General features: G+C 43.1%; 1 protein-coding gene across 5 annotated transcripts in view; it reads right to left on the minus strand.

Annotated features, from left to right (window-relative positions):
* CGNL1 (cingulin like 1) overlaps window positions 1–21,610 on the minus strand; it is a 159,843-nt gene that overhangs the window by 96,625 nt on the left and 41,608 nt on the right. For 4 of the 5 annotated variants that reach the window (XM_058737607.1, XM_058737604.1, XM_058737602.1 and 1 more), the window contains exons 2-4: window positions 3,319–4,912; window positions 2,445–2,539; window positions 470–575 (exon numbers count right to left, since the gene is read on the minus strand). In XM_058737607.1, coding sequence (XP_058593590.1) covers window positions 470–575; window positions 2,445–2,539; window positions 3,319–4,896 — 1,779 coding nt within the window. In that variant the 5' untranslated portion in view covers window positions 4,897–4,912. The remainder of the gene's footprint in view (window positions 1–469; window positions 576–2,444; window positions 2,540–3,318; window positions 4,913–21,610) is intronic. The other variant, XM_058737605.1, reaches the window with a different exon arrangement.

The following is a 21,610-nucleotide window of genomic DNA, read 5'->3' on the forward strand; positions in this document are numbered from 1 at the left end:
TATTTGTATCACCACCTGTTTGTCTTGTTACAGGTTTGTGTTTTTTTAATTTAATTTTTATTTTTTCTGAGAGAGAGAGAGACTGAGCACAAGCAGGGGAGAGGCAGAGACAGAGGGAGACACAGACACAGGCTCTGTCAGCACAGAGGCCGACCCAGGGGTTGAACTCAGGAGCTTTCAAGCCATGAGATCATGACTTGAGCCAAAGTCGGCCACTTAACCAAATGAGTCACCCAGGAGTCCCAATATGCTATTATTTTTAAAAATAAAATATCTTAAAACCTTTCTGAAAAAAAAGTTCGTGCATAATAATAATATTTAAAGCATGGTCTTCCATCTTAGGTCCTGCTCACAACTCGGGTAACTTCCCACTTACTGCCATAACCAAATGTACAGGCTGAAGAAACAACAATTTGTTTGCCACATTCCAAGTTAAATGCCCTCTACAGAATACAAAACTCCAATTTACTTGATTATTTCCTTGTGTGCTCCCTGCTGCTCGAGACTTTAAAGTCTGGATTTTCTCAAAAACCAGGTTGACCTTCCGTTTAGTTGCATCATCATTATCGGTGCTTCTGGAAAACAGGCAGCAGGAAGAAAAAAAAAAAAAAACCAGTAAGGGGCACAACCACGGTTCTCAGGATACTTCAGATGCCAGGACACACAAACAAGCCGTTTAAGAAGATAAATTGCAAGAGGTATGAATTAATTAAGGCTGCAGACAAAACCACTGAGGGAAGAACAGGATGGATGGTATATTTCTCTTCCAACACCTTGTTACACGTTACCACGCAATTTGGGAGAAGAGTTCCTATTTCCAAACATGTGAAAGAGATATACCCACATTCTAAGCCTGGAGAAAACACACAGTGAAAATTTACCAATATGTTGTTTGACTCAAATGACTGATTTCATTCCAGCAAGGAATTTCTTCTGTGTGTGTCTCTCTCTCACACAACCCACAGTCACACACTTTACTTTTAAATCTTAATGCTAAGAATGATCTACAGTGATTTTAACTGGTTTTTATGCTGTGTTTTAAAAAAATATATCCCCCAGGCCAAGACTGTCAACACCGCAGCTGTCTACATTTTCACAGGTAATGATCAGTTTTATTAACTTCTACCACACCTTCTATCACACATACCTGGCAATTAGGAAAATTTTAAATAAGTTTCCTTAAATAGCCACCTCCTATTAAAGTCTGTCTCCCCAGTCTCTCAATAAATCATGAGCAAAAAAAAAAAAAAAAAAATTAGAGAAAGAATTCTAAAAAATCAAAAGTTCTTCTCTCTAAATCTTAACATGGTAAAAACCTTCACAGAGAGACACCAATAACTAGTTCTTAGCTAAAAGGATCTCTTCAGTTACTACCTCTCCCCCACCTCAAAAAAAAGAGCCCATCTCTTATACTCTGAACCTATTTTGTCAGCTTTGTATTACCGATCTATATTTGTAAGGTACGATGCAAAAATACGAAGGGTTTTGATACCAATGGGTACTTGTTCAAGTAAGTGACTCACAGTCACATCAGGCTGTAAGGCTTTTTTTTTCCTTTTTAATCCTATCGGATGAGACAATGGAAACAGAAACTGCAAATTCCTGACTTAGTATCTAAGCAAGGACTGAAAACCAGATTACTCAAACTCAACCTCCAAGATAAGTATGTGAAAAGCACTTCTTTTAAATGAGTCATACATGCTTTAAAAATCATAGAAGTAGGGGCTCCTGGCCAATGTCAACTCGGGGGGTGGGGGAGGTGGTTTTCTTTGTAACTGCGAATAATTGATTACTACTCTGTGCATGAAGAACTCAAGGTGGCTGACTTAGTTGAAAACCGAAGAGTAGATATTCTTCCCATCTTTGAACTTCTTTTTAAAGAAGAAAAAGTCATTTGAAAAACAGGGGTGCCTGGCTGGCCCTGTCAGAAAAGCATGTGGCTGCTGCTCTTGGTGTCGTGAGTTCGAGTCTCACGTTGGATGTACAGGTTTAAAATAACTAAAATAGGGGCGCCTGGGTGGCTCAGTCGGTTGAGCGTCCGACTTCAGCTCAGGTCACAATCTCACGGACCGTGAGTTCGAGCCCCGCGTCAGGCTCTGGGCTGATGGCTCAGAGCCTGGAGCCTGCTTCCAGTTCTGTGTCTCCCTCTCTCTCTGCCCCTCCCCCGTTCATGCTCTGTCTCTCTGTCTCAAAAATAAATAAACGTTAAAAAAAAATTTTTTTAAATAATTAAAATATATATCACATATATTCATTATCCCCTTGCTCTTCACACTGAGTACCCAAGACTCAAATACTGTTACAAAAACTCCAGCCATTGAGTCCTAAGCCTCAATAGTTCACACAGATCAGAAAGGGAAGGCAAAACACAAGGTCTCAGGAGAAAAAAATCAAGACCCCACCAGAAAGGACAATACTTTGCTCCTTTAAGGAATATCACTAACCCTTCTTTGAGGTAATTGTAAAGTATCTGCTTGGCCGTCTCCTCATTGCTTTGTTGAGTGAGCTCTTGCGGGCCTTTCAACAGATCTGGTGTGGCCTGGAATATAAAGGCTGTTATTAGATCACAGGATGGAGTTTCCAGGAAGCAGGCAGAAACCCTGAAGCAGAAGCTTCCAAACACCTTCCTACTTTCCAAAAACAATTCCTCAGGTAAGGATCCTCATTATAACTGGCTCCACCAGTTAGTAGCCCTGTAACCTTGAGCAAGTTACTTAACTTTACCTCACCTCAATTTTCTCACCTGTAAATGGAGATTAATGTACCTACCTTCACAGAGTTGGTGCAGTCCTGTAATATGTAGCAAATAGTGGCTGGCACTTAACACCCTTATTAGCACTTTTATCACTATCATTATTTTTTATGGGTACTACCAAAACACTAAATATATCACTTAAATAAATTCCATCACTTTAGGATTAACCTAATTCCTCAGGCCAGGTATTAACTTAGTCGCTCAATTTCATGAGAAAAATCAGTATATCTACACACACCTCAACACTGAACCTCTGGATGGAAACAAATTCTGCACACTTTGAGATCTCACACATAGGCTGACAAAAAAAAATCAAGCCTCTCTGTACTCTGACAAGTCCGTTTACAGGCAAGACCACAGTGGGATTCTCGGTGTACTGAACTGACTTGGAAAACCATACAATTGGCAGTGGGTTGAAAACTCTGCAGGGGGAAACTAAAACAATGTCGGATATGCAATTACTGATTCAAGATAGAGGGTCTGTGTTCCCAGAGCCTCCTGCAGCATGAGGCTGCAGAAGGAATGCAAAAAGAAGGAAAGAAAGAAGGTCCCACTAGCATCACCTGAGTATCTGAGGTGGAAGTAAACGTCTTCACAGAAATCTTCTTGGCACCAGAGTCAGGCGAAGTTGCTAGCGCCCGATTCTGTAACATCAGCGTAGCGGTGGCTGTTTTGATTTCCTCCTCCTTTTTACTTTGTGCTGGGAGGGAAGATGCATGCGTGTTTGTACTCTCCCGACCACTTCTGGTTTCTGGAACTTTCCCATCTTTGCTCTGCTGGGGAGGCCTGAGGGGGGCCCCCTGTAGCTTCGCGAAGGCACGGCCCACGCTCTGTTTCCCACGGTGATCCTGAGCAGGTGACCTCTGCGGGCAGACCTGTGACGGGCGGAGGAGGTGTTCGCTGGACTTGCCCAGGTTCCGGCTAAATTCACTCAGGTACTCAGAGTTCCCCTGGAGACCAAAGGGAAAGGCACTATCCACGCTTCTGGACCTCTTCCTGTCTTCAGGGTTGATTCTGTTTCGCTTCCCAGACCTTCCTCTCCTCTGGAGCCCAGATTTTTGGTCAAACTTTTCGATCAATTGATCCACACCAGGAATGGATCCTGTATCAATATCCCGCCCAGTTCCTGGCAAGAAGGGGATATACCGTCTGTTTTCATGACGATTCACATTGTCAGCATGGATGGCACATTCCTGATCATCAAGTAAAAATCTGTACAGAGAGTTGGCCGAAGTGGGAGTTGCCGATGAGGAAGAGGACCTCCGGGACCGAGCTCCATCCAGGACGGGTCCCGCTGAATCCTGTCGCCGGAAGGGAAGCACGTCCGGCCTGGCTTTCTTGGTTTCGGGATGGGTGTGTGGGCTGTGGGCAGTTAGGGACCTCCCACTGGGGGAAAGGGCCTCCTCTACCAGCCCCTCCTTGGTGCAGCTCTGAACATTTACGCACACTGAGGTCTGCTTCTTGGGGTCATCTATGACCACAGAGCTGCACAAACGAATGGCCGTCACGCTGGATTTGCCCACATCTTCCAAAGGAGAGCTGCTAGGCTGCGAACTACTAGGTTTGGGGAAGCATGTCCAAGCCTTCTTATTGTTGGTACCTTCTGTTAAAGTGTTCAACCAATTACTCTCAGGAGGCTGGTGATTTTGCAAGTTCAATTCATTCTTTTCAGGGTCGTAGGGCTGCAAAAGCTCTGGATGCCGCTGAAAGTTGAGCATGTGAGATGGCTTCACTGGCCCCTCTTTGCCTTCTAGAACCCCATTCTTGCCCTCAAAGAGAGAGGATTGTTTCAGGTTTCTTACAGGACCAGGTTGGGCATAAGGATTTTCTGGGAGCTGCAATTCTGCGCTGTCCTCCTCTAGCACAGACCCGTTGCTGGAATGCAGAGGCAGGTTATTTATCACTGGAGATGGAAACGGTGGCCCGTTTTCAGAAAAAGACGAGCCTGCTAGACACCGCTCTGTGTTATTCAGGACTATATAGGGGTGGCCATCAATTCCCTGTACCCGAATACTGACACCATAGGAGCCTGCCTTAGAGTTCTGGGCATTCCTTGATTTTTTGCCATCATCACTTGCGAGTCTCAGATGGACACCATATTCTTGCTGCACATGTTGATATTCACCGAAATACAGCTCCATGGTTCACTGGTTCTCGCTACCAGGGAAAAACAGGTAAAAAGAGGGCATTAGGTATGAATCATATCTGTTTAAATGAAGATTATGAGGGGAAAGTTCAAGAAGACACAAGGAGCAAGGACACTTCAGAACCAGTCACCCAAACAGGCCTTTCCGGATGCCCTCTGTGACCACAGTGTTGTCAACACTGGGCTTGAACCCTGGCCTCTGGGCGGAAGGCTGGCATACTAACCTGACACCTTTGGCATAACTTCCTTACTCGGTTTCTAGTTGACAGCCCGTTCTGGTTGCTTTGGGTTTTTTTCCTTAGTTGGTTTCTTCCCACTTTATGCTATTTATTTTTAACCAATAGGATGTTCCAGTTACCAGCATTTGAGAACAAGGTACTTTTCCACGGAACAATTAAGAGCTAAGGAATTCTGATGCTCACCATTTTTCCTTTCTCCCATACTATTATTGATCTTCTTGTTGGAATAACACTTTCAACCTTTTTTATGTACAGCCTTGCTTTGAAATCTCTATCACTATTTATTTGGATATAACATTTAAAACATTTTTGACTTTGCGAGGCTGACAATCAGAGAAAATGATTAAAAATAACTCTTCATCATCTTTTCTTACCAAAAGGGATCCAGTAACACATTGATCTGAAAAATGTTATAAAACACTGAGGACTCAGGGCCCTTTACTTTGTGATGTATCCTAATGCTAAGAATCGGGGGCCATCACCTTTGGTGGGGTGTGGCCACCATGTCAGAAAGACCGCACACAGATGACCGGGAAGGACACCCAGCCCGCCCCACCCTCAGAGACCTCCCACCAGAAATCACTTCCACCCCCTGAAGAATTCTGAGAGCAAAGAAGCCCCAGGAAGAACAGTAGCAACTGGTCACAGAGAACAGCTGTGTCATTTCTTTCACTGCTAGGGGCCTTTTTCAGTTGTCTTTCTATTCTGGACTCAGTCTGGCAGCACATTTTCTGAGAAAATCATCTATCAGATCCACATTTTCAAATTTATTTGCACAGAGTTTTTTTTACAAAGCATAGATCATTTCATCTCTTTTATATCTCGAGTTATCCAGTGTCTTTATTTGTGCTTTCTTCACCGGTCTCTTGTGTAAATAAAATGTGTATCTATGTATATTTTTTAATAATTGTTCTCCTAAACAACTAGCTCTTAAGACATAGCAATCATTTTTCTTTCTAATTTTTTTTTAAGTTTCTTTATTTTTGAGAGAGAAAGTACAAGTGGGGGAGGAGCAGAGAGAGAATCACAAGCAGCCTCCACACTGTCAGCATGGAGCCTGATGCAGGGCTTGAACTCTTGAACCATGAGATCATGACCTGAGCCAAAATCAAGAGTCAGATGCTTAACTGACTGAGCCACCAAGGTGCCCCTCCTTTTTTTTTTTTTTTTTTTTAATTTTTTTTTTTCAACGTTTTTTATTTATTTTTGGGACAGAGAGAGACAGAGCATGAACGGGGAAGGGGCAGAGAGAGAGGGAGACACAGAATCGGAAACAGGCTCCAGGCTCCGAGCCATCAGCCTAGAGCCTGACGCGGGGCTCGAACTCACGGACCGCGAGATCGTGACCTGGCTGAAGTCGGACGCTTAACCGACTGTGCCACCCAGGCGCCCCTCCTTTTTTAATTTTCTTATTGAGTTCTAGTCCTTTATTATTTCCTTCTGCTCTCCTTCGCTTTTGTTTTTCTGTTTCCAATTTCATGACCTGCGTGCTTCATTTACTTTGATTCTTTAATTATACCCCATGAGTTGTGATATCTATGTCAGTTAGGAACTGGGCTGGTTTCTACTAACAAAGAGACCCAAAATAGCAACTTAAGAGTTAGGATTTTTTTTCCCCCAGAGGTAGGAAGTCCAAGGCTGGAATGGATGGCAGGATATTTCTGAGCAACACCTCTTTTATCTTTCCAGTCATCTACTTGTAGCATGTATTAGACACTTTATGATTGGCTAACCAGCATCACATATGCCAAATGTTTATCAGGCCAGCTGAGTCAACCTTTCTAAGGAGATTTCCTGAAAGTCCCATCCATCAATATTACTTTGTATCTACCTCATTGGTGAGAACTTGATCATATGGCCACCCCCATGTACAAGGATGGACTGGGGAACAGATTTTTAGCTGGTCACTGACACTCAAAAAAATCAATGTGGTGTTAGTAAAAAGGCAGAAGCAAACAGACACTTGGAGAGCAGCCAATAACTTCCACCACAGTAATGTTTCTATCATTATTTCCTAAATAGTTTCAATTTGTGGTTTTGATTTCTTCTTTGACCCATGAGTTGTTTCTCAGAAAGTTTTTTCACATCCAATATGTTTGCTGTTGTGTTGTTTTGGCTTAGAGGATCTTTATTTCTCTATGTTGTTAATTTCTACATGCACTGTAGCCAGAAAATTAAACTTATATTATTCCTTCCTTTTTAAATGTACTGAGGTTTCCTCTGTAGGGACAATTTTTGCCAACATTTAATGGGTAATGGACATAGTCTCTTTTTTAAAGCATGGAATTCAAAATACATCATACAACTTTAGCAATTATTTATTCAGCTATCATACATCCTTACTTATTTCATCTTTTCAATTTGCCTTAAGTCTTCCTGGATGTAGCTGTCTCCTACTAGCATGGTGCTGTCACTTCTGCTGGTGACTATTCTTTTAAATGCTAAATATGTTAGATGTCATCACCTCCAATTTTACAAAGAAGAACAATTTAGAGTGGTATATTCATCTGCAAATTCATTATTAAGTCACCAATCCCAATTATGTCATTATGCCTACTTTTACTTTCAGAGTTATACTAACAGAATTAAGTGATTTCATTTTAATCAAAATAAAACAAGACATAATGAAAACCTGGACTCTTCAGCCTCCGTTCCCCATCCCGATCACAGTCCCCAGAGGAAACCAACTGCAAATTTTAGCTGTTTCTCTGGTATACACCTCCATGTTGCTCACTACTGTGCCTCGCAGCAACTTTGTGTCCCTTTTACATATGGGACACACCATACATACCAATTTCTCACTCTGCTAGCTTCTCAATATTATTTATATTTGTATTATTATAATATATTTTTATATTACTTTAATATATACAGTTATGATTATATGTTTATTCATTAAAGAGCCAAACTGAAAACTATGGCCATCTCTCCTTAAAATATTTAACTTTTCTAGAGTTAATATGTGATTGCTATTTGCACTTGCCTTCATTTCAGTATACCTAACCTTAAATTCTTTCATCTGCTACATGACATGTTAGATGCTTACCTGTATTCATTTTCAAATAACCAACATATTAGATGATCTGGTGCCCTTTTCCCCTGGTGCAGCTGCCAATCCTCCTGCTCTCTATTAAGGTCTGGTTACTCTCTTCCTTCTGCACCATATTGTTTCCTAAGTTTTGGACCTTCCTTGTTCTTGGTTTACCCAATCGGTCTGACAGAGCACAACTGAGTAGCTTCTTAAGAAAAGACCCAAGAGAGTAAACTTTTTCAGTCCTTGTATTTTGAAAAATGTCTTTACTCTATGCTTACTTTTGATTGACAGGCCAGCTGGATTTAGAATCCAGGTTAGAAATAATTTTCCCTCAGGGCGCCTGGGTGGTTCAGTTGGTTAAGCATCTGACTTCAGCTCAGGTCATGATCTCATGGTTCGTGAGTTCAAGCCCTGCAAGCCCTGTGCTGACAGCCCAGAGCCTGGAGCCTGCCTCGGATTCTGTGTCTCCCTCTCTCTCTCTGCCCCTCTCCTGCTCGCGCTCTGCCTCTCTCTCAAAAAAATAAATTATTAAAAACAATTTTTCTAAGAAATAAATTTCTCTCCAATTTTTTAAAGTATTACTTCCATTATCCTGTAGCTTCCAGGGATGCTGTTAAGAATTCTACTATTAAGACATCCTTTCTTCCAAGTGTGCCCTGTTTCTTTTTCTCCCACAGTTTTTAGGACCTTTTCTTTGTCTCTGCTATTCTGAAATTTCACCATGACTTATATGAATGAGGGTTTTGTAAGACTGGGCACTTTTATAAAACATGGGCGTTTAATGTAGTTCTTCAATCTGGAAATTCATGTCATCAGTTCTATGAAACCTTATTATTTCTCTGATAATGTTCAGAGAACTGTTTTGGTCTTTACATGTAATATATTAGTAATGTTGTATCTGTTAGGCTGTTTCAATTTTCTTTTCTTATCCACTTCTCAATTCTGTCCTTTTAATTCTACTTGAGAGCTACATCCTCAACTTTTTAAAAAATTCAAGTATTTATCATCCCCCTTATCTCCTTTTTGTTCTCCAAGTGTTCCTGTGTCATAAACGCTATTCTCATTTTAGACATAAGATAGTTTCTCTCCCTTGGAAGATACTAACTATAACTTTTTTCAAAAAAATAAGTTTTTTCTGCTTTCTGCTTTATCTGCATCTGCTATAATGTTTCTCCTTTCCGGTTTGTTTTGGTCCTTTCTTTCATGTTGAAACCTTTCCTAATAAGACTGGGATCCTTGGCTGCCCAATCCTATTTAGCAGTGAATTCCTAAAAGCAGATTGGAGGCTCTGTGTGTGTGCAGTGGAGTTATTAGCTAGCGAGCGTCAAGTAATGGGCGTGGAAAGGTGCCAAGATTTCCAGTGAGGGACACGCACATTTCAGGATCTGGAGCATTTTTTTTCTGGCGCAGTTTGATTTCTCAAGGAAGGAATCTCCCAATCCATCGCTGGGGCTGCCCAGGCCTGGCTGCGGGCACTGTGAGACAGGGCAGGGGAAGAGTGTGGAGGTCCCAGCTTTCATTCAATCCCTTTATTTTCAGCCACCCATACTCCCTTCCCTTCCTCAGGGTGGGCAACAGAACAGAAGCACGTGGGTATCCAGATATCCAGGGTGTAGACGAGGCCCTGGACAGCTAGCTACTCCGGTTCTCAAGGCACTTACACAGTTCCCTAGAATTTGTCCCCTCATCCCTGCCTCCTATGGCAACCCAGGCTTCATGCCTTCCATCCCTGAGCCTCCCAGCGGCTCTCTAGTAAAGTCACCTCCTTTCTCCACCGCTGCCACCACAGGGTGAAGCCCAATCACCCCACCAATACAACAGTCACTCTTCTGTGTGTGATCGAGCTCATCTCCACAGGGTCTACACTGCCATTCTTCGTCTTCGTAGCTTTTAACATTTTTTCGCCTTTATGATCTTTTGAGTGGGATTTTGAAAAAGGTAAGTCGCCTGCTTTTAAACTGATCTAGCTTGACGAGGCTAGTAATATTTATAGAACACCTCAACACTAGAATAAGAACAGCCAACGTGCCTTACGCTGAAGAAGCAACGCACAAAGCCAGGACCAAGATGACCGGGTGTGTCTCAATCCTGATTCCGAGCAGGACTGGCACGTTTTATCCTGGATCTCTACAAGTGTTCGTATTCATTCAAGTTCGTAACAAGTACTTTTTTAACACAAGAGCTTCTGAACAAACAACTTTACTCCCTGCAATGCTTTGTTTATGATATTTGCTAAATGGGTCACAACTTCCTCACCAATAATCTCTTCTATGCTGACTCTGAGTTTTCTATGAAAATATTTCTTCTAATATTTATTAAGAAAATTCTTTTCGAGGGTTTTACAGCCCTTTTCATTAGCTGCTGCTACTACAGTCAACACTAATTACATTTCAATCTTTGAATAAGGCCACCTTGGTTTATTATAATCTTAGCTCCCTGTTAGTAAATTAATCCACATATTTGAATTTCATGAAATGTCCACTATTTACATTTCCTTGACAACAAACCTCAATCCAATATTTTCACAGAATGACATTTCTCAGCTGGGCACGGGTGTTTTAAACAAATGTGGATTTCCTTCCCAATCACAGTGTAAACACTGAATTAATGAATGAGTTTAAGGACAGCTGTTCATTTTCAGATACCAGGCCATGCCACAATCCTAATGCTCTCCACAGACACATTTGCTCAGTTGGGGACTAAGCCCAACCAAGGACTTACATAATTTGGCAATAAATGTGGACCAATTGCCAGGATGTAACATTGTGACACTTGGCAAATAAAAGTGGTGTTTTGGAGTGGAAATAATGCTTTTGGAAAAGACCACTAAATGATGATAATTGCTTTAGTTAGCGAGATCAATGAGTGTGTTTCTGAGTAAGAACAAAGAGCTTAGCACTTGGAAGTAGGAACATATGCCAGACAGAAACATTTCCTCTCTCTGGGCCATCACATGTTATCAGCTGAGCACAGAGATTAGTGACAGTGCTGGGCCACACATCCCTACCTCACTGCTCTAATTCCCAGGGGAACCCCCAAGACCTGGAAACATAGTCACTAGCCACTCCGGAGGCTCTCCTAGCTACGGGGGAAACACCACTAGGCATTTGGAAATGTCTCCGCCATGGCTTGCCCTCCGTCCTGAGGATGACAGTCCCCACGAGCGAGGCCAGGCTGGCTCAAGCCCCCAGCACAGCACCTGGCACAGGAAAAGAATTCTGTGTATGTCTGCATGGAATGAGTAATTCTTATTTTATCATACAAGTCGTTTAAAAGAGCATCTAAAGCAGAGGCAGGGAGCTAATGAGCTTCCTCAGAGCAGTCTTGAACTTAATTCCAAGAAATAGGAAGTGAGCGACAAACCAAAAAGTAACGTCCCCTGAGTGGGATCCTGTAACTGTCTCGCTCCGAGGGAAGCTGCCACCAGTCTGATGATACACACAAGTTAACATGTGTAAAGAGTGGACAAAACATTCACTCTTAAAAGACCACTTGTAGGACAGGTGGGAAGACATGAATTTTAGGGGAAGTATCCACAGTAGAATGTCAACTAGATAAAAGTGAAAAATCAGAATGCGGAAAGCCTAATATTAGCAAAATGCAGACGGGTTTTTAAACGTGCTCATTCCCAAACATGACAGAAAGAGGCAGTCTTACCTCAACTAAGCTTTATGTTCTTTCTTTTCTTTTTTTCTTTTCTTTTCTTTCTTTCTTTCTTCCTTCCTTCCTTCCTTCCTTCCTTCCTTCCTTCCTTCCTTCCTTCCTTCCTTCCTATCTATCTGTTCTGTGGTGCAAACATAGGAAACTGATCAAACTTTTAAGATTTCAAAGGAAATGTCTTCACATTGTCAAGCCTTCAGAACTCCCTGGGAAAACAGTTTCAAAAATAAGCTTTGAGGTTTGAAAATGACAGCAGAGTTGCTGTCTAACCTATGTAGTTCAGTGTGGTTTGAAGAAGGTAAGAATGACAACCGAAAGTTTTCTATTTAGGGGGAATAAATTCAGCTTTTAATATTGAAGGCTGCCGCTTCCTCCTACATACCCTCCCCTCATACAAAAAGGAAAGTGGCTAGAGGAGGGGGTGGGGGGAGTCTGTAGAAAGGTTCCTTTTATACTAGGGATGGACACTTTGGCCATCCAGGAGTCTAAGGATCGGGGGTCACTAGGACTAACCAGTCTAACCACACTCAAACTGGAGCACGGACACCAAGCTGGCTTTCCAGGGACCCTCACCTCGCCTCTGGAAGTCTGCTCCTCCTGTCCTCATGGATGGTCTCCATCACATCAGTCTCTGTTCCACTTTTGTCATTTTGATCCCACTCCTCTTTCCTTACCTGCTTGGCATGTGTATTATCAATAAATTTATTGTGTTCTTACATTCCCAACTTCAGTTCTAAAATTCATTGCCTGACATTTTATATTCCACATGGAATATAAATACATTCTGAAAAAAATACAGAATTTGTGTCCAAACAATGTTGATGATATGTTATTCATCCCTTTTTACCTCTTAACCCTGAAATCATTTCTAAACAATTCTCCTCCCAGTGCAGGGCCAAGAGATAGAAGTTTGCAATTCTGGGGGTGCCTGGGTGGCTCAGTCGGTTAAGTGTCCGACTTCGGCTCAGGTCATGATCTTACAGTCCATGAGTTCAAGCCCTGCGTCAGGTTCCATGCTGACAGCTCAGAGCCTGGAGCCTGCTTCAGATTCTGTGACTCCCTCTCTCTCTGCCCCCCCCACCCCGCCCTGCTCATGCTCTTTCTCTGTCTGAAAAATAAATAAAAACATTTTAAAAAAAAAAAAAAAAGAAGAAGTTTGCAATTCTGGGAACACAGCACCAAGGTGCAAGGGTGGGGAATGTGTCTGACATGTGACTCAAGTCAAATCCTGGCTCTGGACAAGTTCTTTATCATCTCTGAATGTTTCCCTATCACTAAAGCCAGATTATTGATGATGAGTGTATTTGGTAATTGAGAAAATTAAATCATATATTGTATGGTAATCAAAATAACAGGAAATAATAAGTGAAAAATAAGGAATGTGGCATTTATGGCTACAAGAAAGTAACTTTGATCATAAAATGTTTTTCAATACTTACGAGTCAGAGACTAAAAACCACACTGGTTAACCAAACAGCTCTTAACCACCAACATCCTGAAATAAGTTATTAACTAATTAAGAACCCAGACAGCTGAGAATCTAAAGTACAGTGCTATGTCTACAGTGGAAATTTAATAAACAACTGTTGCAAGTATAAACGGATGTCTGTATGTTGCCAAGCACACAGAAAAGATCTTATCCAGAGACAGATCCAGGACATTTGTGCTACAGTTTCCTACAGGGAGCCTAAGCCCAAAATACATAAACACAAGCTTATCCATCACTGCCTTTTTTCTACAAGCCGAAATCTAGCCTCAAAATCCTCCTCAACACTACACCCCTGTAGTCACTGACAATTAGTGTAGATATAAAATAAAACCTACTTGCCGGGGTGCCTGGGTGGCTCAGTCAGTTAAGCGTTTGACTTTGGCTCAGGTCATGATCCTGCCATTTGTGAGTCTGAGCTCCGTGTCAGGCTCTGTGCTAACAGCTTAGAGACTGGAGCCTGCTTCGGATTCTGTGTCTCCCTTCTCTCTGCCCCTCTCCTACTCACATACTCTGTCTCTCTCTCTCTCAAAAATAAACATTAAAAAATTAATAACTAAATAAAATTGTTCTTGATATTTTAAGGCAAGTTGTCCTGCCACTATAAAAACGAAGAACCGGGGCGCCTGGGTGGCGCAGTCGGTTAAGCGTCCGACTTCAGCCAGGTCACGATCTCACGGTCTGTGAGTTCGAGCCCCGCGTCAGGCTCTGGGCTGATGGCTCAGAGCCTGGAGCCTGTTTCCGATTCTGTGTCTCCCTCTCTCTCTGTCCCTCCCCCGTTCATGCTCTGTCTCTCTCTGTCCCAAAAAATAAAATAAACGTTGAAAAAAAAAAAAAAAAAAAAAAACGAAGAACCAGGGGCGCCTGGGTGGCTCAGTCGGTTGGGCGTCCGACTTCGGCTCAGGTCATGATCTCACAGTTTGTGAGTTCAAACCCCGCGTCAGGCTCTGTGCTGACAGCTAGGAGTCTGGAGCCTGCTTAGGATTCTGTGTCTCCCTCTCTCTCTGTCCCTCGCCCGCTCGTGCTCCATCTCTCACTGTCTCAAAAATAAATAAACATAGGGGCGCCTGGGTGGCGCAGTCGGTTAAGCGTCCGACTTCAGCCAGGTCACGATCTCGTGGTCCATGAGTTCGAGCCCCGCGTCAGGCTCTGGGCTGATGGCTCGGAGCCTGGAGCCTGTTTCCGATTCTGTGTCTCCCTCTCTCTCTGCCCCTCCCCCGTTCATGCTCTGTCTCTCTCTGTCCCAAAAATAAATAAAAAACGTTGAAAAAAAAATTTTAAAAATAAATAAATAAATAAATAAACATTAAAAAAATTTTTTTAATTAAAAAAAAGAAGGGTTACTCTTCAAGGAGGCCTTCCTGCTTGCCATATTCCTGGCAGCGTCTTACACATGGCAGGCACCAAATGAACAAATGAATGACTTAATAACGTATGTACGATGCACACAGCTCCTTTTAAAATGGGAACAATTTTTAAAAAGTCAAGGTTTTCCAAAACAAATCTCCTATGCCCACCTTTCACACATACTCCTACCTTCAGCTGTTATATGTGTCGCTGTTTAAAACACTAGAACCTGGGGCTCCTGGGTGACTCAGTCAGTTGAGCGTCTGACTTCAACTCAGGTCATGATATCATAGCTCATGAGTTCGAGCCTTGCATCAGGCTCTATGCTGACAGCTCAGAGCCTGGAGCCTGCTTCCGATTCTGTGTCTCCCTCTCTCTCTGCCCCTCCCTCATTCATGCTCTCTCTGTCTCTCTCAAAAATAAACATTAAAGAAATTGTTTTAATTAAAAAAATAAAACACTAGAACCTGAACATCAGGATTATTGTGGCTTTTCTTCCCACCCTGGACAGCCACGTTCATATGATGTGTGTGCTCCAAAAGCAGAAAGCAGGCCCTGGGTTATGAACCGTCTCCTAAGGGAAGTAAAGAGGACACTGTGGAATTCCAACAAGGCCAGCTAGAACAAGCCCCGTTCCTAGAACCTCCTCAAACGCAATTTCTGCCAAGTGAATTCCAAAGCTAAACATTTTCCCCTGGAATATACGTTATGCCTTCTGCAAAGTATCTCTTCTTGGTCACTCAAAATAAGATGACCAGGGAAATCTGTCCACCTTTGCCCACATCAGGGAAAAGATGGCAGGAGTCAGTATCATGAGCAAACTTGGCCAAATGAGAGCAAAATCCAGAGCCACCCAGGAAGGGTCCATTGCATGCAGTCTTCCCACTTCCCTTCAGGCATCGATTCATAAGCCAACCAGGTGCCTTAAATGTACCTCTCAGCTATCTGCACAGGACCCAGCAAGACTGCTACAAATGACAGGCACCTGGGTTTGTCCCCAGAAGCTTACTCAGTATCACACAGCAGGACTGTTAAAAACAAAAGGTAACAGTGTGTAGCCACCCAAAAATCATAAAATAGCAAATTAAAATAAACCTGAAATAGAAACCTAGCAGATTCCCACATGTGCAAATGCAGGTTTTCTGTTCATCAGTTATTACCCCTAATGTTTGGTGACGCCAGAAGCCTGATAAACTCTTGGGCGCGTGGCAGGGGAAGGGGGACTATCCCAGAGGCCAAAGTCACGCCAAACATGCTACATCTTGCTCTCACCGGTTACTCGGGTAATTAGAGAACGGGTAGTTCTTTTAGATAATGTGAGCGTTTCTGAGGCCCTCACCTGCCTTCTTCTTTCCTGAAACACCCCCACCCACCCCATCCCTACCTTCACACTCCACTCTTCATCTTCTGCCCCAGCCTCCCGGGCTGCACAGCTCCACACGGCTGAGCTCATTAGTACGACAGCCTTGAATTATAAATGGAAGTTGCCATTGTTTGTGCCCCACCACCACCACCACCAAATTCATGTTGAATTTCTAACTCCCAAAGATGATGCTACTAGGAGGTAGGGCCTCTAGGAGGCGGTAGGTCATTGAGGGTGGAGCCCTCATGAATAGGATTAGTGTTCTTTTAAAAAAGATGTCAGAGAGTCCCCTAGTCCCTTCCACCCTGTGAAGATAACAAGCAAGAAGGCATGAGCTACGAAACCCGAAAGAGGGCCCTCACCAGACCATCACAGGCTGGAGCCTTTATCTTCAACGTCGTCCAAACCTGTGATAAGTCCATTTCTGTTGTTTATAACCTACCCAGTCTCTGGTATTTTGTTAGAGCAGCCCTAAGGTACAAAGACAGAAATGAACACGATATAAACAAACGCCATGTATTCAAATGAAATGTGTGTGCAAGTACCATTCACAGGTCATTTCAAAGCAAGAATCTGTCTGCTCTTGGGTCTCATTTCCCAAGTGCAGAACCCCTCCTCTCTGGTCTCGTGGGGCCAGAAGCACCAAGGTCAAGTCAGAACTGGGAGCTTCTCCCTGCACACCTTTGTAACCCCAGCCCTGGCAGTGATGGGCAAAGGCCATCAATTCCATTATCTTTGTTTTATACAGAAATAACAATGTTTTATGCAGATGTCTCCGGTACGGAAGTTGTACAATTCATGATGTTTTTCAATGATTAGAAATTGAAGCAGTAACCAGAAACAGAAGTTTCAACTATGTAAAAAAACAAAAATATTACATATTTTATCCTTTTGGGATTTGTCAGTATATTCTTTGGTATTCATAGGAATATGGATGTTTCAAAATTTCACTCTCTTGAAAGCATGCTAAAATAGCCCACTCAGCCCACTAATCTTATTTTGTTAAAAATAGCTTTTCACAAGCAGTTTGAAACATTAAAACGTATTCCTAGGTGTCCCTATTTTCGTCTTTCACAAGCTTGTATAATGTACAGATGCCTTAAAGAAAATGTTCTCAAAGACCCTTAGTGTTAACTTACTGTACAAATATAAAACCATTATAGTTCCTATGATACCATACAACCATGTTTAAAAAAAATACATTTAAGAAGCCAATGCAATTTTTAAAAATACATTTAAGAAGCCAATACAATTCAGGGCACCTGGGGGGCTCAGGCGGTTGAGTGTCCGACTTCGGCTCAGGTCATGATCTTGTGGTTTGTGAGTTCGAGCCCCACATCAGGCTCTGTGCTGACATCTCGGAGCCTGGAGCCTACTTTGGGTTCAGTATCTCCCCTTCTCTCTGCCCCTCCCATGTTCACGTTCTGTCTCTCTCTCTCAATAATGAATAAATGTTAAAAAAAAAAAAAAAAAGAACACAACTTTTTCTTTTTTTTTAAAGAAGCCAATACAATTCAAATTCACAACATAAATTTGTATCTAGGATAATGTTAATTTTGCTGAAACTAAATCATGATACCGGGTGTGAACAAAAAGACACTGACCCATGCAGTGCAGATTTTCATGGTTTCACTGTGCAGTTTTTTGTGCCCAGTTTTTAATTCAAACGACTATGAAACCTCCCTTTGTGCAGTCTGGTCATAAAACTACTGGGTATTCACATGGTGTGATGGCCTCATTTACATACCCACTGTATCTCCGTGTTTTCCCAACACATCATCATGATCATTGAAATATGATGTTATTACCTAAACCCAACCCTTATAAACACAACCATTGGAACTGAGTGTTGGTATCCAGTTGTCACCTCATCACTCAGGATATGCTGACTGATGCTAATGTTTCCCTTAATCACTAACAACTTCTCATGGAGAGCCCCTCTGTGCTAGGCCCCCTTCCAAGGCAGTTGCCCATAGAACTTACGCTCTAGTGGGGAGAACAAACAAGGAACTCATACAGCGACAATGCTATGAGGAAAAGGAAGCAGGGCAAGAAGAGTGCAAGGTGGTGGTGAAGGTCCTTCTGAGCTACAATGATCAAGGAAGCTCTCTCCGAGAGGGAGACACCTGATTTGAAGGCTATCAGGAGATCTTTGCAAAGTCGTGAGAGGGCCAGGTAGACACAACACCAAGTTTAGAGTTCTCAAGAAAGGGATTTACGATTCGAGTTAGAAAATCAGCAAGAAAGCCAACCTGGCCAGAACTAATTAAGAGGTGAGCAGGGGAGGAGCAGGGGAGAACAGAGCAGTGGGCAGGAGCCAAATGATGGGGGTATTGCGGGAATCCCAAAGGGCTCTGGTCTCATCCCAAGTCAGGTAGTTAGTCACCAATGGGAGTCAAATGATGTTGAAAGCCAGTGGCTGGATGAGCTCCACTAGGAAGTCATGCAGATGCAGGGGCGGAGGACAGAGCCCCAGTGCCTCGCTGCACAGTGTGCTCCTGGACAGAGTAACAGCATCCCGTGGGAGCTTGTGAGAAATGCACTCTTAAGTCCCACCCACACCTAGTGAATCATTATCTGCATTTAACAAGATCCACCAGGAGGGCCTAAGCCCCACCCCAACAACACTGAGGAGTGAGAAGAGAAGGAACAAAGACATAGAGTAGGGACTGCCAGAGGGCCGGAGAAAACCAGGAGAGTGGGGTGGCCTCCAAGCCCACAGAAGCTGGGGTTCAAAAAGGAAGGAAGGTCCAATAAGGCAAATGCTGCTAGTAAGTCGGTGAAGACTAGAGAACTACCCCAGTATTAAACAGGATGGAGATCAAAGGTAACCTTGACAAGAGCTCTGTCACTGAGCAGGAAGGCAGGGAAACATGATCAGAGCAGACCAGCAAAAGAACAGAGTAAAGACAACTCTTCCAAGGAATGTCAATTATCATAGAAACTAAAACACAAAAATACAGGCAGTCAGGGAAAACTTCGGTGCCTCCTTTGCCCACCCCACTATCCTTCCACCCCAAAATGAGCTATCTGCAGAATTTGTTTCCAATCCCCAGGGATGTGTTTGCAGCCCGGATTGGGGGGGGGGGGGGGGGGGGGTGCCAACGAAACGCAAAACCTGGTATTCACACTCAAGGAATTCTGAGCCAGACCTTACCTACTTGAATGGAATATTACTTTTCTCCTTCCCCCTGGCAGTTGCCTATTGTCCCCAGTTGCAGCTGAACCTCCAAGGGTGTGCCAAGAGCAGCTCAAGTACAGTCTGCATTTAATTTAGACCAACGGCAAAGCACATGGAAATACCTTTTCACCCTGGGAATGCCAGAAAAGACATAAACAATTCCAACCCAAAAGAATCCAAAGGGGGAAGAAGTCACTCTTTTCCCCTCTCCTCTGTTGGTCTCCCCTTGACCTATTAATGCCCATGCCCACCCAGTCATACTCCAAGCAGAGGGGAGTCTACATAGAATCACAATCTAAAGGTGGAAGGGTTTTCAGAGACCACGCAACATACCCTTGACTTCTGTTAGAGGAACCACTTTCAAGCTCCTTAGGTCCAAGTTTTTAGATGCAAACCACTGCCCTGGGATCCATTCCTGTCCCCATTATCACTTCTCACTCGCCAGAACAGCAATTTCAGCTTACTCTCCTCTGCCTACACCCAGTATTGACGTTAGGTCCCTCATCTCTGTCTTACTGTCCCACAACATACCACATGGGAGCTGTTCATTAGTTAATAATAGTAATAATAATAAACAGTAATAATGTAATTAACCCTTAAACATTCACACTATGCACCAAGTACTCTTCTAAATGCTTATATACTAAACATTAACCTACTCCGAGCTGTAATGTCTAAAACTAACTTCTGGACATCAGCCTAATGTTGAACATTAACACATACACTTCAACATGGGTGAGTAAGTGATGACCATATAGAAAAACACTGCAAAAGAAGAATGTACAAAGGTCTTATTTTTCTCCTAAGGGCTGAATTTAGAAAGGTTTTGTATTAAAACCCAAAGTGTAATTTGTTTTCCTGGCTCACTCTCCCCAGGGGGAGCCTTCTAGGAGTTACAGCACTAGGAATCATGCTGTGAAGCCCTGGCAAATTTACCCTGTACTCTTTGACTGTCCTGACGGTGGCAGGAAGCAGACATTCCTATCAAAACAGGTGCCAAGTTGTGAAATGAAACAGCCAATAAAAGTAAATAACTTTTTTTTTTTAATCCTAGACATGAAAAAGACCACTACAAAGGAAAGAGAAAACATGAAGAGGAAAAGGAAGAAACACAAAAGGAAAACAATGAAAGGAAGTCCCTCCCTGGCAGTTAAGAGGTTTTAAAATTGCCCATCTGTAAGCGTAGAGGGTCACACATTTCTCTGGAGCGTCAGGCTTGTTTCTGTTTCCCATGCCAGGGACAGCTCCTGTGACTTCTCTACTTACACAGAGTGAGCAGACAGCTGTAAGGCAAAGACATGATGATCTGTCTAAAGAAACTAGAAACACAAAGAACTCAAAATCAGCATCCCAGAGAAAAATCTGCCTCAAGGAAGCCTCAGCCTTTAATATGGAACTTTTAACCACCACTCACATCCACCTTGCCATGTTCTGGCTTACAAAGCACTTCCAAGCTCACGATCTCGGGCAGGACGGGAGCACATGATGCTGTCTGGCTGACCACAGTGAAGAGCAGGGAGACGAGTCCAGCTCCGAGCCACCGGAGAGCATGCTCCCAGACCCTTCTCAGTGCTCTTCCTGCTTCTAAAACCAGGCCCTCCTGCTCCCAGGTAGGCTCAGTATGTTTGGGGAATGGGGTTATGTTTTTCTCCAACTAGGTGATTATAATCTTTCCAGTGAGCAGTATTCCATTGATCCTAAGGCTTACTTTGGCCAAAAGCATCCCATTAGATAGCATCAGACAATTCCAACAGAGGCTCTACCCAGGAGCTCTCATTTATAAATGTACCACTAAGACCACTACCTAAACCTACCTCCTACCCCAGATCACCAGAGGGAAGAGAGGTCCCTTTGTTGTTTAAAGGTAGAAAGGGAATGGAGGATATGGTTTATGAAACGGCTCCACAACAGTGGGGCCCATCCTTCCATATACAGGGCTGCATTAGTCTGCTCACAACAAGTACCACTGACCGAGTGGCTTCAACAACAGAACTTTATTTCTCACAGTTCTGGAGGCTGGGAAGTCCAAGATCAAAGTACTAACCAATTCGGTTCCTGATGAAATCTCTCTTCCTGGCTTATAGGCGGTAGACTTCTCGCTGTCATCACATGGCCTTCCCTCAGTGCCTGTGTGTGCAAAGAAATCTCTCTCCCTCCCCCTTCTTCCAAAACCACTACTCCCATCATGAGGGCCCCACCCTTATGACCCAACCTAATCTAATCCTAATTACTTCCTGAAGGCTCCATCTCCAAATATGATCACCTCAAGGGTTAGGACTTCAACATTTGCATTTGGGGGGGAACATAAACCTTTAGTCCATAGCAAATGGGTAGGGACAAAAGGAAGCAGGGAGAGAAAAGATTGTAAGGATCCTGTCATCCAGTGGCAAAGAACCACC

Source organism: Neofelis nebulosa, chromosome 7 (genome assembly GCF_028018385.1).
Source record: "Neofelis nebulosa isolate mNeoNeb1 chromosome 7, mNeoNeb1.pri, whole genome shotgun sequence".
NCBI classification, from domain to species: domain Eukaryota; kingdom Metazoa; phylum Chordata; class Mammalia; order Carnivora; family Felidae; genus Neofelis; species Neofelis nebulosa.